This window comes from Miniopterus schreibersii, assembly GCF_964146895.1.
Source record: "Miniopterus schreibersii genome assembly, chromosome: 12".
Classification (NCBI taxonomy): Eukaryota; Metazoa; Chordata; class Mammalia; order Chiroptera; family Miniopteridae; genus Miniopterus; species Miniopterus schreibersii.
Window position 1 is genome coordinate 28,571,097 of NC_138112.1, and position 15,085 is coordinate 28,586,181.

Here is a 15,085-nt window from a genome sequence, read left to right on the forward strand (position 1 = left end):
GTTAAGAGAAAAATCAGAGCTGTAGATACTAGTATCATCTTATATTTGTATAACATATATGAGGAAGGTTTCAACTATTTTGTATTTGCACATTCTTATAAAGATAGTTACCTGATTATTCAAAATGCATGAATCCTAAAAGTTATTTACTGTATTTTTGCTGGTAGTAAGTAGGTTTGGATGGCCAAATTGTATCATCATTTTCAATTAAAGACTCTAAAATGATCAGTCTTCTATAAATGCCCTGGTAAACCAAAACATTTTTAAAGGTGGGGGGTTTTTTGTTAATATGTGCCCATTTTTGCATCAGCAAGCCGTATTTAAAATAAGGGAGCTAATTGCAATTGCTAAGACATGTAAATGTCTAATATCAGTTTTCATTTTGCCTCTGCTCCAGGATTCTGGCTTTGAGCTCTCATGCAGCTACTGTCAGAAATGTTATTACTCTCCACTGAGTGTAACAGCCTCCAGGAGAAGGGAACTTAATTAGAAATTTCCACTTCAAATATAATTTATAGTTCATTCACTCTGAGATGTGTTAGAGGGTATTTGAAAAGTTTAATGCTGAACTGCTGAATGAACTGTTTGTTTTTATCAAGTTGTCAACAAAATATATGTCATGCATAGAATGTATTTGTTTATTAAGCACAAGAAAGGACCTCAGAGATTTAGCATGAGGCTCTCTTTCTAGATGAAGAAACTGAGGCCCAGAGAAGTAAAGGGATTGCCCAAACTGAAATAGACTAACAGCAGGATGGGACTTCGACTACAGACTCCTGACTCCTAGGACTGCTTTCCAGAGCACCATACTTCCTCTCACAGTGTCCATAATCCTGGCACTTCTCCTGGGTCTGCTGAATCTTTTTTGAGATAATTTTATACTAGCCCAGATCATCCTTTGTGTGTGTCAGGGGAAAGGTCAATAACAGCTAATAATTATATGTCCTTCTACTGCCAGGCCCTATTGTGTTTTACATGCATTAACAGATCTAACCTTATAGCAGCTCTGGGAAGTGGGTGCTCTTATTATTCCCGTGTTGTACAACAAGACTCTTCTCCATCTGGGCCTAGTCAGATCAAGGCATTCACTTTAGAAACACCAAGACTAAAATGATTGTTAATATTGACTATTTTTCTAAGCTCCGGATAGATATTTTCCAACTACCTGCAAGATGTCCAGTAGACACAGCAAACACAGTGTATCTTAAGATGAATTATCCTCTTGCCGAAACCCACTTTTCACCCTGTGTTCCCATATTGATTATTGGTATCATTTCCCCTCTCATCACCTTTCTCATCTCCCAGTTCCAGTCCATTCAATGCTATAAATATTCGTTAAGCTCTGTTTGGTTCCTAGAGGTATTTGAGGAGAAAACCTGTGTAGAACCTTCCTCTGTGTCCTCTCTCAAGTCTTTGCCCATTTCCCACTGTCAATTCCATTCTCATTTTTCCAGTTCAGGTCTTTATCATCTACCATTTGTAATATTGCAATAGTCTCCCATCTGATTATCCTATTTTTTAAAGTAGGTTTTTGTTGATTTGAGAGAGAGAGGAGAGGGAGAGAGAGAGAAACATCAATCAGCTGCCTCTTGCACACCCCCTGCTAGGTATGTGCCATGACCGGAATCGAACTGGCAACCTCTCAGTGCATGGGACAATGCTCAGCCAACCGGGCCACACCAGCCAGGACTTAGCTCTTCAACCCCAACATCTCACTATTGACATAGCCGCTTCCACCCCCCAGCACAAATCAAATTGTGCCCAATGCCTCCGTAAAGCCCTCCCCTGGCCACTTATTGACCAAACTTCTTAACCTGGCATTTAAGGTCCACTTCTGCTGGCACCATTTTTCCTTTCTCTCTCTCCATGCTCTATGCCAACCACCCTAGCCTGCTCACCATTCAGGATTAAATGAGATATTTATAGTTTCTTTGTTTCCCTCACAAATATGTGATAAGGATCCGTTAATACAGGTGAATGCTTTTCTTATAGTTGTTTATGTCTCACCTTGTTTGGTGAGAAAAATGAGGTGGGAAAACAGCTTTTTCGCTGTAAAACCCTTTGAGATGTTATTGTTATTTTTAAACCGTGGAAGTCATTGAATTCTGAATCACAGGGAAGACCCCAGAGATGGTGGGATTTAGCACCTTCCATTTTCCACACCAGTGTATCTGCTGACCTGAGTCAGTTAATGGCTGAGTTAGCAGCTGAACCGAATTTCCACCTCACTGCATCGCCTCACTTCAGGAAATGAAAATAGACATTTAATTCACTGGTAATACATCTGCTCATCTTACTATCTCTAGTCCCTCTGAATAAAGGAGAAATTGTTCCGATTCTGCCCCAGTTTCTTCCCTGCTGTCCCCCTGCCAGGTACCAACCAGACCCCCAACAGTGAAGTAATTTGCTAGAAACGGTCCCTTGTGTTCTGTACCTGACTTAATTTAATTGAAATCTAGTGCCAGTTATCTAGCCCTTTCCCACTGGGTCACCCCTTTGTACTTTTTTCACAATTAATAATTCAGTTAAATTTTTAGTTCTTAGCTACTCTTAGCTATTCCAAGACAATCTTATACCTAATCGTTTTTTGTTTTTTTAATCATAGCTAATAAAAGCCATTTTAAAGTCTGGGTTTGTAGATAATGGATATGCTGTAATAAAAATAGCAACCATTGATTAGTACCTACTCAATGTGCCAAATGTTAAGTACTTTATTTGCATTACCTCTAATTATCTAAACAACAACCCAGCAAAATTAGGGTTAATATCTTTGGTTGCATATAAGGAAACTGAAGGTCAAAAGGGTTTAGTAACTTACCCAAGTACCCAAGGTCATAGAGTTAGTAAGTAAGGAGACCAAGATTTGAATCTTGACCTGCCCAAGCCTAAACCCAGTGTTCTTCCCATGGCACTGTTTCCACAGCAGGCAGATGACACGAGCTGGGGTGGAGACCTCAGCAGCCACAGCAGTGGTACTGCCTCCAAAGGGGCCAGTTCACCTTGGGAGGCTCTTAACAGGCCTGGCAAGAGCACATGGCTCCTGCATATTCCCTGTATTTTCTCTAGCACTCCTGGGGTATGGGGGTAATGATAAAATAATATTTCTCAATTCTAAGCCGAGGAATGGTTCCCCATTACAGTCGCAACAAACTCCAGATTCACTAAGTGGCTTATCATGCCTGTACCACCAAATCCTTGAGAGACAGTAATATGTCATGGTTAAAAATTCAGACTCTTAAACCAGACGGCCTGGGTTTAATTCCTGGCTTTGCCACTAACAGCAGTGAAACTTCCGGCAAGTGATTTAATTTGTCTGTGCCCCAGTGGGTTCCTCAATAAAGTGGCCACTGTTATGTGTTCTAACATCATAGAGATGTTATGAGGGTTATGGGAATTGGTATGTAGAAAATGCTTGGGACCGTGCCTGTCAACTATCGCCAAGACCTCCATCATCATCATCACCACCACCATCATCATCACCACCCACGTCACCTTCATTTCTCCTACCTCGTCTCTCACCTTTTTCCCACTCCCTTTTCTTCCCTCTCTGCCCTTCAGCAACAACTTTCTTTCTCAGATGTGCCAGCCCCTCACTCACCCCCACACGGTGCTGTCTGCTTCCCTCTCTGCCTAGAGTACTCTTGCTCCTCCTCTGCCCATCCCTCTCTCCACAGCCCTTCCTGGGTAACTCACTCAGATCTTGTTTCCCATGTCGCTTCTTCCAGGAGACCAGCTCAGACGTCTTCAGACTTTAACAGGGCCCCTCCTCTGGGTCCCAGAGCATCCTGACCTTTTCTTGTCATAGCACTTACCACCAGGTGCTCACTTGTGTGTTTACCTGTCATTGTCCTGTACTGGATGGTCAATGGCTCGACAATGGCTATGTGTCACTCTGGTTCACTCCTTCCCTTACAGTGCAAGGGGAAATAACTAAAATGGCTATTTTAAAGAAACAGAATTTGTATTAGCACTGTGTTTAGCTCTAGACACTACCCAAGGAGCATATTAAAAGAAAATAATTGTAGTGAGTATCCATGTTGCCATAACTGACCTCATATGCACTGGGCTGGGTCTGGTGAAGTATTAAATAATACTAAGATGCTAAAAATAACTTATAAAAGCCATCCCCAAATGGAATGGACAGACTAAAAGGAGAGAGTTCCCTGTCACTGGACACATGCAAACAGAGCCAAATTGTCACTTGGTGAGAATGATATGAAGGGATGGGGAAGGGAGTGAGGTCAGTTAACCTGGAAAAGAGAAAACTGTCTTCAAATATTCAAAACATTTGAATCTTATATAATTTTATTAGCCAATGTCACCCCAATAAATTTCACTTTGAAAATATTAGAAAGAGGAGCATATAAAAAAATAAATAATAAAAAAGAACATTCTGTGAACTCTCAGAGGGCCGAACTGGAACCGAGAGGTGAAAAGTACCAGCAGTATGATTTAGTTTAAACACAAAGAATCTTTTTATCACTGGAGCTGACCCCAAGTGGAATGGATTTCCTGAAACATGCTGAGTTCTTCCTCAGCGTGGAGCCAGGGTCAAAAAGGCCCAGACGACCGCCAGCCTGGGTAAGGTGGCATGAACCCCTGCCACTCACCCACTTGCTTGTGCACTCACCGCTTCGGTTACCATACACCTCCCCTTTCTCAAGCACTACACGGGGGACCCCAGCTCCAGTAAGATGAGCCCCTACCTGTAGGCCTTCACCAATAAGCACACGCCCCACGTCCATTCAGACTGAATCTTTACCGACTAGGAGAAGTTTTCCAGGTGGGGAAGGGGTGAAATATGTTCTAGGTAAGGAAAATAGCCTGTGCAGTTGTATACATAAGAAGATGACAATAGGTGGAATTGTTCTAGCCTCCCCAAAGCCTTTTGTCTCAACCCTGCATGATCTGATCTGACCATTGCTGAGCTGACCAGCGTATCACACACAATTGTGGGCTATGGTCTCAGGGAGCTTGAAAGGCAAATTTCAGAATTGAAATCTTGCAGGTGTAGACCTCAGAATTAGACAGGGTATTGAAGGAAGAACAGTAGGAAATGGTAGTAGGAGCTCAAGAGTTTTAGTTAGACTATTTTAAATTCTTAACCCCTTCCAACTATTTAACCTTGAATAAATTAGTGATTCTCTCTGAGCTCAGTTTTCTTATTTATAAAATCAAAAAAGTAATCCCAGACTTCTGAAGATTAAATGAGATAATGTATAAATATCCCCTCCCTAAATGAGCATGCCTGATGATCAGTGAATGTTAACAATGACCACCCTTGTTAATCTCAGCAATATTTAATGGCATCCAGTCTCTCTGTTTATGCTCTAAGAAGAGAAAATTCAAATTGAAGCAGAAACATAGAAATAATAAATAGATGAGGCTGTGTCACCCTTGGTATTTTAAAATGTCATGACAATGATGTAAACTGTTTTTTAATGTCTCAGAAAATGTTATTTGAGCAAAATTTACTGATAAAAACTCAAGCCACAGGAATGGAAATAAAAAGCAAAGTGACCCTGAAAAGTCTGAAAGAGTGACAGGGAACATGTGTGCAGGGCATTGTTCAGGATGATGGCGGCATCAAATGCTCCACAAATGTGGAGACCCGTGTAGAAAAAGGCCTAAGATGAACAAGATTTGGTTATTGCTGGCCCAGTGGAAAGCAAACACATAACCATCACAGGGAACATCTGCTAAGGTGGAAGAGGCCTGGGCTGGGCAGGAGACGCTCTGGCTGGTCCTAACCCTGTACTGATTCTGATATGACTTAGGGCAAGTCCCTTCCCCTAATGGGGATCGTCTCTAATGTGTAAGTGTTGGGTGAACAAATTTCTAAGTCTCTTCCAGTGCTGAAATTGGGTATTCCTAAGAAAAAAGTAAATTAGAAAAAAAAAAGAAAAAAGAAAAAAAAGAAAAAAAAAAAAAAAAAATATATATATATATATATATATATATATATATATATATATATATAGTAACCCATGTACTATATTGTGTACTGGTTAATTTCCATTAGATTTTATTTCATCACTTATAACCACAGCTCTTTGAAAAAATACAGTGATAATAGATACTATTTGATAAATGTCTTTTTGTGCCAGTCTCTGTGTTAAGGGCTTTACAGTTATTGTTTCATTTATTTATGCAGTAGCCCTGATACGTAGGTATTATACCCATTTTACAGGTAAGGAAGCTGAGGCTCAGAGAATTTAAGTGAATTTCCCAAGTTACTTAGATATAACTGGTGGAATCAGGATTCAAACCCAGTTCTCTCTGACTCAAAGTCTTGTGTTTCTTCTCACTTTTCCATGCTCCCTTAGTTTACTAACTGAGAAAAATTTAAAGGATAATCAGAATATTGAAAGATGTAGAAATTTGATGCTATGAAGGAAAGGTTCAAGAAAGGATGGTTGTTCACCTGGTTCTCACATTAAACACCAAAATATATTACAGTAGATGGCTAAAAAAATAAACTGTGATTGTAACAAAAGAAAACATGAGTAATTTATTAAATATATTATAGAGGGGAAGATGTAATACAAAAAATTAAAAGCTAAAAAGGAAAAAAAGTGATAAATTTGAGTATATAAAACATTTTAAACTTTTGTATGTTAAGAAATAACATGCAAGGGAAAAGCCAAAATAGTTCAAATACAATAACATAAAATGCAAATACCAAACTAGTAAGAATATTTGCAATAGTTATATGAGACGGAGCACTAATATTTTTGATATACAAATAAATTTTCAAATGAGCAAATTCTCCAGACAAAAAATAAACATGTTAAGTGAACAGGCATTTTATGTAAAAAGAAATTTAAATAACCAACAAACATATAAAAAGATGCTTAACCTCATAATTGGAGAAATGCAAAAATTTTAAATATAATTATCTACCTATCAGAATGTTAAAGGTCAGATATTGGTATATGTGTAATTTACAAGAGTGTGAAAAAGTAGCCTATTATATAGTATTTGTTGGAGTAAATAGTAATGTCACATTTTTGGAGGCAACTTGGCAATAGCTATCAAAATTTAACACATACCTTGTATCCAACAACTTATTGTTAAATGACATTTATTACAGGATTATTTGTAATAGCAAAATGCTGAAGCAACCTAAGGGTCCATCTATTGTACACTGGTAAAATAAATTGAATAATAGAACACTCCACAGTATGTCATAATGTATGAATGAAGAAAGCTCTTTAAGATATATAAGGGTGGGCAAAAGTAGGTTTACATTTGTGAGTACACGAAACAGTTTAATCTTGCATTATTAATTAATTAATTAATTATTGTATTAGTTATTATTATTAACCTATTTTTGCCCACCCCTGTATTTTCAGGGAAGTTATCCTTCAGAAGCACATTCATAAGTGTTTGTGGTAGCAAAAAGCTGGGTACAACCATAACCATATCAATAGGGATACTATTGAAAAGATGCTGCTGCATCCACACCATGGAATAGGCCCCCATTGAAAAGGTAAAATGAGCCCTGGCCGTTGGGGCTCAGTTGGTGGGGCATAGTCCCGTGCACCTAAAGGTCCCTTTACCAGTCGGGGCACTTGCCTGGGTTTACAGGTTTGATCCGCGGTAGGGGGCATGCAGGTGGCAGCTGATCAACGCCCCACTCTCACATTGATATTTTTCTTTCGCCCTCTCCTTTCCTCTCTCTCTAAAAATCAATAAAAATATATTTTTTAAGTATAATGATATCAGCTGGTATTGAAGACGTACAACATGGTTAAATGAAAACAAAAGTTGTAGAATTAGATATATATATGATAGTATCCTATTCATTTAAATGAGAAGGCAATAGTATATTAAGATATGTAGAGGAAACAAAAATAAAGTCCCGTGCTTACGTGTGCGTATAGCAGGTTTCTATAAAGCGTGCACAAGAAACCGCTCACAGTGGTTACCACGGGAGTGCAGACAGTGAAGGGACTTTACACTTTTCCTTATATGCCTTTCTGAAACATTACAATTCATTTGCCGTGACCATATAATTTTTTAATTAAAAAGCTAACTGTAATTGCTTGACAAGAGACGTTTTGGTACATGTCTCGTGCACTCAGCTTCCTCTAGGCAAGAGCCTGGATCAAGTACGTTTCCTGTCTCTTCTAGCTCTTGAGTCAGACTGCTGACTTATCAATGACAATCTCTGAAACGACTATCAGCTACCAAGGAGTTAATCTGAAATTTTATAGTTCAAAGGAACTGTTAGAATCAAAGAGCTCTTTGAGTCTAACACAGAGAGGCAGAAAAGAATCGAGGTTCAGACTGGCGACATGACAGTCACTCAGTGACTGAGTGGCACAGGCAGGCCAAGCCTAGCTCAGCGGGCTTCCCGATTTACTGTGCAATCAATGATTCCAGTAAGGAGTTCACCAGAACAGAAAACCAGGGACGAGGCCAGGAAAGTTGTAAAAGTGAAAAAGGAGACTTGAATGAGGTTACTAGGAGAGGCCCAGGATGCAGAATTGAGGATGACAAATGTTCCAGGCCTGATAGGGAAACAGAGCTATAACTCCCACCGCCCAGCCAGTATCATTGTCAAAAAGGATTCGTGAAAGGCCAAATAAGACTCTATATTTTATATGTAGATAAACCAATGAATTCTTTTATTTTTTTTCATGGGCTGTGGCCATCTTCCCTATAAATAAAAGGAAGCAGAATTCTGATGTCATCTGCAGAAACCAGCCTCCGTGTAGGTTAGGAAACTGGACCTACTGTGTGCTCAACTGAATAGAAAGGCTTCCTCGGGCTTGTCTTGTTCACCTCTGTCCCCCACCCACCGTCTCACTCCTGGGGTGGACAGGGAGCCCTGTCATCAAAAAAGCACTCAGTGATTACGTTGTGTTGACTTAGACTGAATTGATTTGAGAAAGATTTTAGCTTTTGCTTCTCATTAAATTTGACTTCAGAATGAATTTTCCCTCTTGGCAGTTCTGAGCTTGTTTTGAGATGCTCTGTTTCTCTTTTGGCGTGGGCCCCAAAATGGGAGTTAGCAACAGCAACATGAACTCCAGGCATTCTTTATTTCATTTTGTCAAAATTCATGCTGGAATTGTACAGGAGAGATGGGGCAGTTGAGTTTATTTTGGAACAAGACTCAGGGCTATCTAGCCAAGCTCGGGATGACAGGACCAGGCATAGGACCAAAGAAGGGGTTTTGGAGGACAGCCAGCCCCATTGTATACAGTGTCCCCAGAATCCCATCTGAATATATTAATCTGTCAGTACATGTTTGTCTATGTATATCACATGTGTCTCTCTTTATTACCTTGTTTTTCCACTAATTTTGAAGGCTCCTGTCTACCCCCAGAAATCTAGGAAACTCACAGAGACATATGAAATGCACACTCTGAAATCCTAGTGGCCATGAGCACGCAAAAATGTTTCAACCTTGTCAGACCGTAGCACAAACACCACAAGATGAAATTTCATGTGTCTGCTAACTAAAAGTTCTCAAGAGCATAACACAAAAATGCCTGGGTAGAACATGAGGGATTTTGAGTCAAGTGACATAATCTTAGACAGCCTCTCAGTTTTAGGAAACTTTTTTTCTTCTCTCAGTATAATATACCTTATGAAACACCAAAATTCTCTGGCTTCTTTTCTTTCAGGTGAATGGCATTGACCTCCGTGGAGCATCGCACGAACAGGCTGCTGCTGCACTGAAGGGGGCTGGACAGACAGTGACAATCATAGCACAATACCAACCTGAAGGTCAGTGAGCACCCTAACATCTAATGTTCTGAGATGTGAAAGTGTGAATGTGGATCTGTGTTTCCGATCACCTGTGTTAACTAGTCACTGCCAACAAAGAAAATCTATGCTCTGTGTCCCAAGAACATGAGGCTGTGTTATCCTTAATTTTCCAGACAGTGAGAAAGTCCTGTTTGAAATATGAATTCCAATAAATAACAACCAGCATCAACTTTATTTCATTTATATTCTTATCTGGTACATATCTTTTTGGTCAGCAATGGATACTATTAAAACAATTAAGATTTAGGAAGCAAGAGGGAGAGATTTCATGTACAGAAATAGACCATGATCAGTAGGCCATGTTCTCGCCTTGTGGCATTAGCTCTTATTAACAGTAACATGGTTTTTGGATGCCTTTGATCTGGATTTTATTTTATTTTATTTGCCTTTCTGCTACATTTGGAATGCATCACTATAAACCCTAAGACTTGGTGAGATGTCATAAATCCAATTAACCTACTGAGACTTGATGATATTATATCCTAAATTGAATTAGACCTACTCTGCTCTTTGGTTTGTTTCAACATCTGTTTCAGTGATCAGAATGAGGCGCAATGAGACATCTGGGATGTTATCTGTTGTAGTTGATTTCTTAGGAAATGTATATATAGAATGCTTCTTTGTTCATGAGACATAGTTAAGCATACCACTGGGGGCTAGATTTTGTACCAAAACAAAGCAAAATAAACCAAGAGGAATATGGCTTCTGTCTTCAAGAAATATGGTTAATTGCTTTTGATCTATGTGGCTAGCCATCAGGAGTATTAAACAGCCAAACATGAAAATACAAGATGCCATCAAGGAAGAGCTTTTGTGCATGTGGGTATATAGAGCTTCTTTGGCCTTTTCAAGTGATTCTTCTTAATGTCAACTGGTCTATTGTTGTTTGGAAGACTGAGGTTTGCGTCTTGCCTGTAGCATCTTAGATTTTACCATTCATGGTGGCCAACCACATGTTTTACCTGAGAATAGAGAAAACATTCTGCCAAGTGTGTTTTGATACATTTCTTTCACTTTGCCTGGCTTTAGAATTAGAATTTGCAATTGTTATACAAATATATGTATATATTAAATGTTTTCTCTTACTGCTCTAGCCCAGATGTGGCTAGAGAGCTGGGGAAGAGGGGATAGATTGGTGATTGTCAAAAGACGAATGATGACTACACGAAGGGAACATGTTCTTCCCAGACAGTTTTCAGAAGCCTTTCTACTTCTTAAAAATTAGTAAATATGTCTTCTAGTGGGAATAAACAGCTCCAAAAGTACCCATTGTAAATCGCAAAATGAAAAGATCTGGGTTAGCACAATCTGATAAACAAATCCTAGTAATAACTTTTTCATGGGACTCTTTCATTTTCTTGATAGCTGTTTTCTTTCAGTCTCATAACCTGGTACATGGCATAAATATCCTGGGCTGTTTTTCCATTTTGGAAAAATTTTATCCCAAACAATTCTGCAGACTGATAAGGTGGTCAGAACTATAGTTACACCAATTAGAAGCTCTTGGTAGTAAAGACAGCCATCAAAATAACCTTGAACAGATGATTTCAAGCCTTAAAGGCTACAATAAAGGACAAGCTGTTCCTAGTTCTATCAGCATAAATCATCTCAAGCTTCCTTACTATTTAGTTTCCTTTTAGCAATATACTTAATTTAGATACCGTGTTGTACTTTAACAAGATGCCTGTTCAAAGCATGTCTTATAAATCACAAAAATCAATTTTTAAAGTGCTCCTAAAGAAACCTGCAAATAACAACAAGCTTACTTTTAAATGCCAAAGTACAGGTGAGGTTCACGGAATGACTTCCCTATTTTAATATTTTAACTGTATTGTAATTTGTTGAAGCTTTAAATCAGTTGGAAATGTAGTTATGCAACATCGCGCAACCATTTTTCCTTCTTTGCAAATGTAATGTGCAACTAAGCCTTAATTTAGCTATTGTTTGAAATGGAAAACTGGTTGGATTGTTGTTTAGGTCATTTAGGGACATTTAAATTATATTACATCTTTAGGAAATAATGAACAATTTACCTTTAAAATAGCAAGTGGAAAAAAGAGCATGCCATGAGATTCCATTAAGAAATTCTCACCAAGTCCCCTTCATTTGCACCAGTATTGTGAGGTGTCCATGCTAAGACACATTTTATCGACATCTCTTTTGCTATGGTCAGGAACCATGCTTTCAGTAAATAAGTTTTCGGGTTACATTCAAATGTTTTTACAGGACTATTCTAGATGCCTTGCTCAGTATTACTAAATATTCGGGAAATTTGGCCAATATCTCCATCCCAAATCTTTGTCTTTAAGGAATTGTTTATCTTATTGAGGAGAAAGAACTTAGATGCATTTAATAGAGATCAGTTCCTGATGATATAGGACCAAAATTGTGTGATAATGGTACCATCTCTACGAAGCATGAAATGTCAGAGAATGGATAAACCTGCAGGAGCCAGAACAGTACAAAGAGTACTTTATGGAAATGAGGGAATGGAGCCAGATCTTGAAGAATGGGTGGGATTTCTATTCAGGAGAGGAGGGAGAAAGACTGTCTTGCTAAATCCACAGGATTGTGAGCTCCATGCATGCAGAGACAAAACCTATATTTTGTTCGCTGATAAATCTGTCTTCAGTATTATGCTATAATTGGTATTTCTTAAAGAGTCGCTGAAGTAATGAATAAAAGTTTACCATTTTTCAGTGCTTGAATTTCCACTTGAAGGTAATTGAAGGTTGAAGAAATTTGTTTTTACTACTTACATTTTTAAATGTTTGCTTCAAAGCAGAAAACAAGTGGGTGTCACAAAACATAAAACCATTTCCAATTGTGTTTTCATAATATTTAGCACATTTTTTAAATAATTATAAATAATTTTTAAATATCATAATGTAGCAATAAATGTCTTTCTTGATAAGTGTCACTGCTCAGAGTAAGGCCTAAGTTGTTCTACTCACAATTCTGCTTAAAATGACTTTGGCCCCAGTTGTCTGAATTACTCTGTCCATCGTCAGTATTATTCAATGTCTAGTTCTAGGTGGTGGAATTGAAGAGTCACATAAAAACATACAAAATGGTGTGGTGTGATTGTAATTAACTTTTACCGTCTTTTTTTTAAAAAAAATTATGTTTATTGTTGAAAGTATTACAGATTTCCCATTTTTCCCCCCATTGACGCCCCCTGACCCCCTCCCACCCCAGGCCTTCACCACACTATTATCATCTGTGTCCTTTGGTTAATCTCTTCCCACCCACCCTCGCCTCCCCTTGGAGATTCGTCAGTCTGTTCCATGCTTCTATGTCTCTGGATCTATTTTGTTCATCAATTTATTTTGTTCTTTAGATTCTACATATGAGTGAGATCATGTGATACTTGTCTTTCTCTGACTGACTTATTTCACTTAGCTTAATACTCTCCAGGTCCTTCTATGCTGTCTTGAAGGGTAAGAGATCCTTCTTTTTCACAGCTGCATAGTATCTTTTTAAAATCCAATTTCTATCACATGTTCACTTTGAAATTAACATGTATTTACATTAATAATAAGAAGAAAATGAAGTTATTTTGTCTTTTTTTTAATAAAAAGGATCTTATATCTGGTACTTCAGGAATAATTCTACTTAAGCAGTATAGAGAGTTAATTCTTATAAAAACCTCAATTACCTATATTCAATTCATGAAATTACTCCAACACTATTGAAAAAAGGAAATATAATGCCTGCCACCCCCTCCAAATATACATACACCTTTCCTTACTCTTCCCAGCCATCTCCCCCATTCCTTTTAGAATTATCTTTTTAAAAGATATGACCCCAATGTACCCGTGTACAAACTCCTTGCCCTTAGCGACATGGTCCTAAGCAACCTTCATGCCCCCTCCCCACCCACCCACATCCATCAGTATCCATTTTCATCATCCTCTCTCACTGCTGCACGAGGCTGCTCCCGGCTCCTACACTTAATCCTGAATTGTCATGTTTCTGGGCCTTTGCTCATGTGGGTCCCTCTACCTGGAGTCCCTTTCTTCCCTCTCCATCTGTAGGACTCCTAGGCATCTTGAGGACCCTCAGATGTTAATTCCATTAAGAAGTCATCTTTATTCTGCTAAGACAACATTAATTGCTTCTTTCTCTGAGCTCCCTAAACCTGAATTCAGGTACCTGGTGTGTCCCTTATCATGATTTGCACATTTCTCCATTCAAGTAAGCTTCTAGAGGACAAGGACCCTTCTATCACATTTTTTTAAATCCTCACCCAAGGACATGCTTAGAGAGAGGAAAGGAGAGAAAAAGAGAGAGAGAAATAAATGATGTGAGAGAGAAAGATCAATCTGTTGCCCTCTGTATGTGCCCTAACCATAAATCAAACCCTAAACCCAGGAATGTGCCCTGACCAGGAATCGAACCAGCAACCTTTTGGTGCATAGGATGATGCTTAACCAATTGAGCCACTCCTGCCGGACATCTATCACACATTTATCTCCCATGTTAATTTGCTCAATATGAACTTGACGGTGCTTAATTAAACAGGTATCAAATGAATGGTTCTCCCCTTGTTTTAGAAGTGCAATGTAAATATCTTCAGTGTATTGGCCAATATTAATAATAGGTACTTAAGAAATAGTTGATGAATGAATATTGAATGAATGGCCTAGAGTTTTGATATTAGATACAGAAATGGTAAAAATCCCTAGATTGGACATTTGATGTTGATGCAATTTTTAGATGGTGCCTTTTTGGCTTTTGTTACAAACCTTTGGTGACCAGAAAATCACAGAAAATTTACAGCTGTTGCTCTGTAATACAGCACAAAGAATAGATGATTAAAGCTCTAATACTTTTTTTAAAGTTCTGAAACTCAACTTGAACACCATTGATGAATTTAAAAAGACATTGATTACAACTTAATTATATATTTGTCAAAAAGGATCCAACACAGCATTCCTCTGGGTCAGACTGGGGCAAATCTTTATAGTATTTGTTGCCTTCTCACTAATATAATACCTATATTTAGTGTGAGATTACTGACAGGAGTTGAAATAATAAACCACCAGATATTCACTAAGAGCACCAAGTGAACAATATAAATTGTTCAATAAAGCACAAAATGGAGACAATTAATGGCCAGGCTCTTCCTATGAAAGTCACCAATATCCTCTTGCCTTTAATCTGTCTACTCAGGGCAATGTTGGGAACACTTCAAGGCCTTCAGAAAGGCCTGCAAGTAAAAAGAGAAAGTTGATGGTGGTCGCCATCAGCCAGCAGGGACTTGAATAGACCGTGGAGGGGCTTGTTTTCCTCCACCTCT

At 38.5% G+C, this 15,085-nt stretch overlaps 1 protein-coding gene across 25 annotated transcripts in view; it reads left to right on the top strand.

Annotated features, from left to right (window-relative positions):
- Window positions 1-15,085, top strand: part of DLG2 (discs large MAGUK scaffold protein 2) — a 1,618,243-nt gene that overhangs the window by 1,335,025 nt on the left and 268,133 nt on the right. For all 25 annotated transcript variants that reach the window (XM_081155084.1, XM_081155073.1, XM_081155097.1 and 22 more), the window contains one exon: window positions 9,639-9,741. In XM_081155084.1, the coding sequence (XP_081011210.1) occupies window positions 9,639-9,741 (103 nt within the window). The remainder of the gene's footprint in view (window positions 1-9,638; window positions 9,742-15,085) is intronic.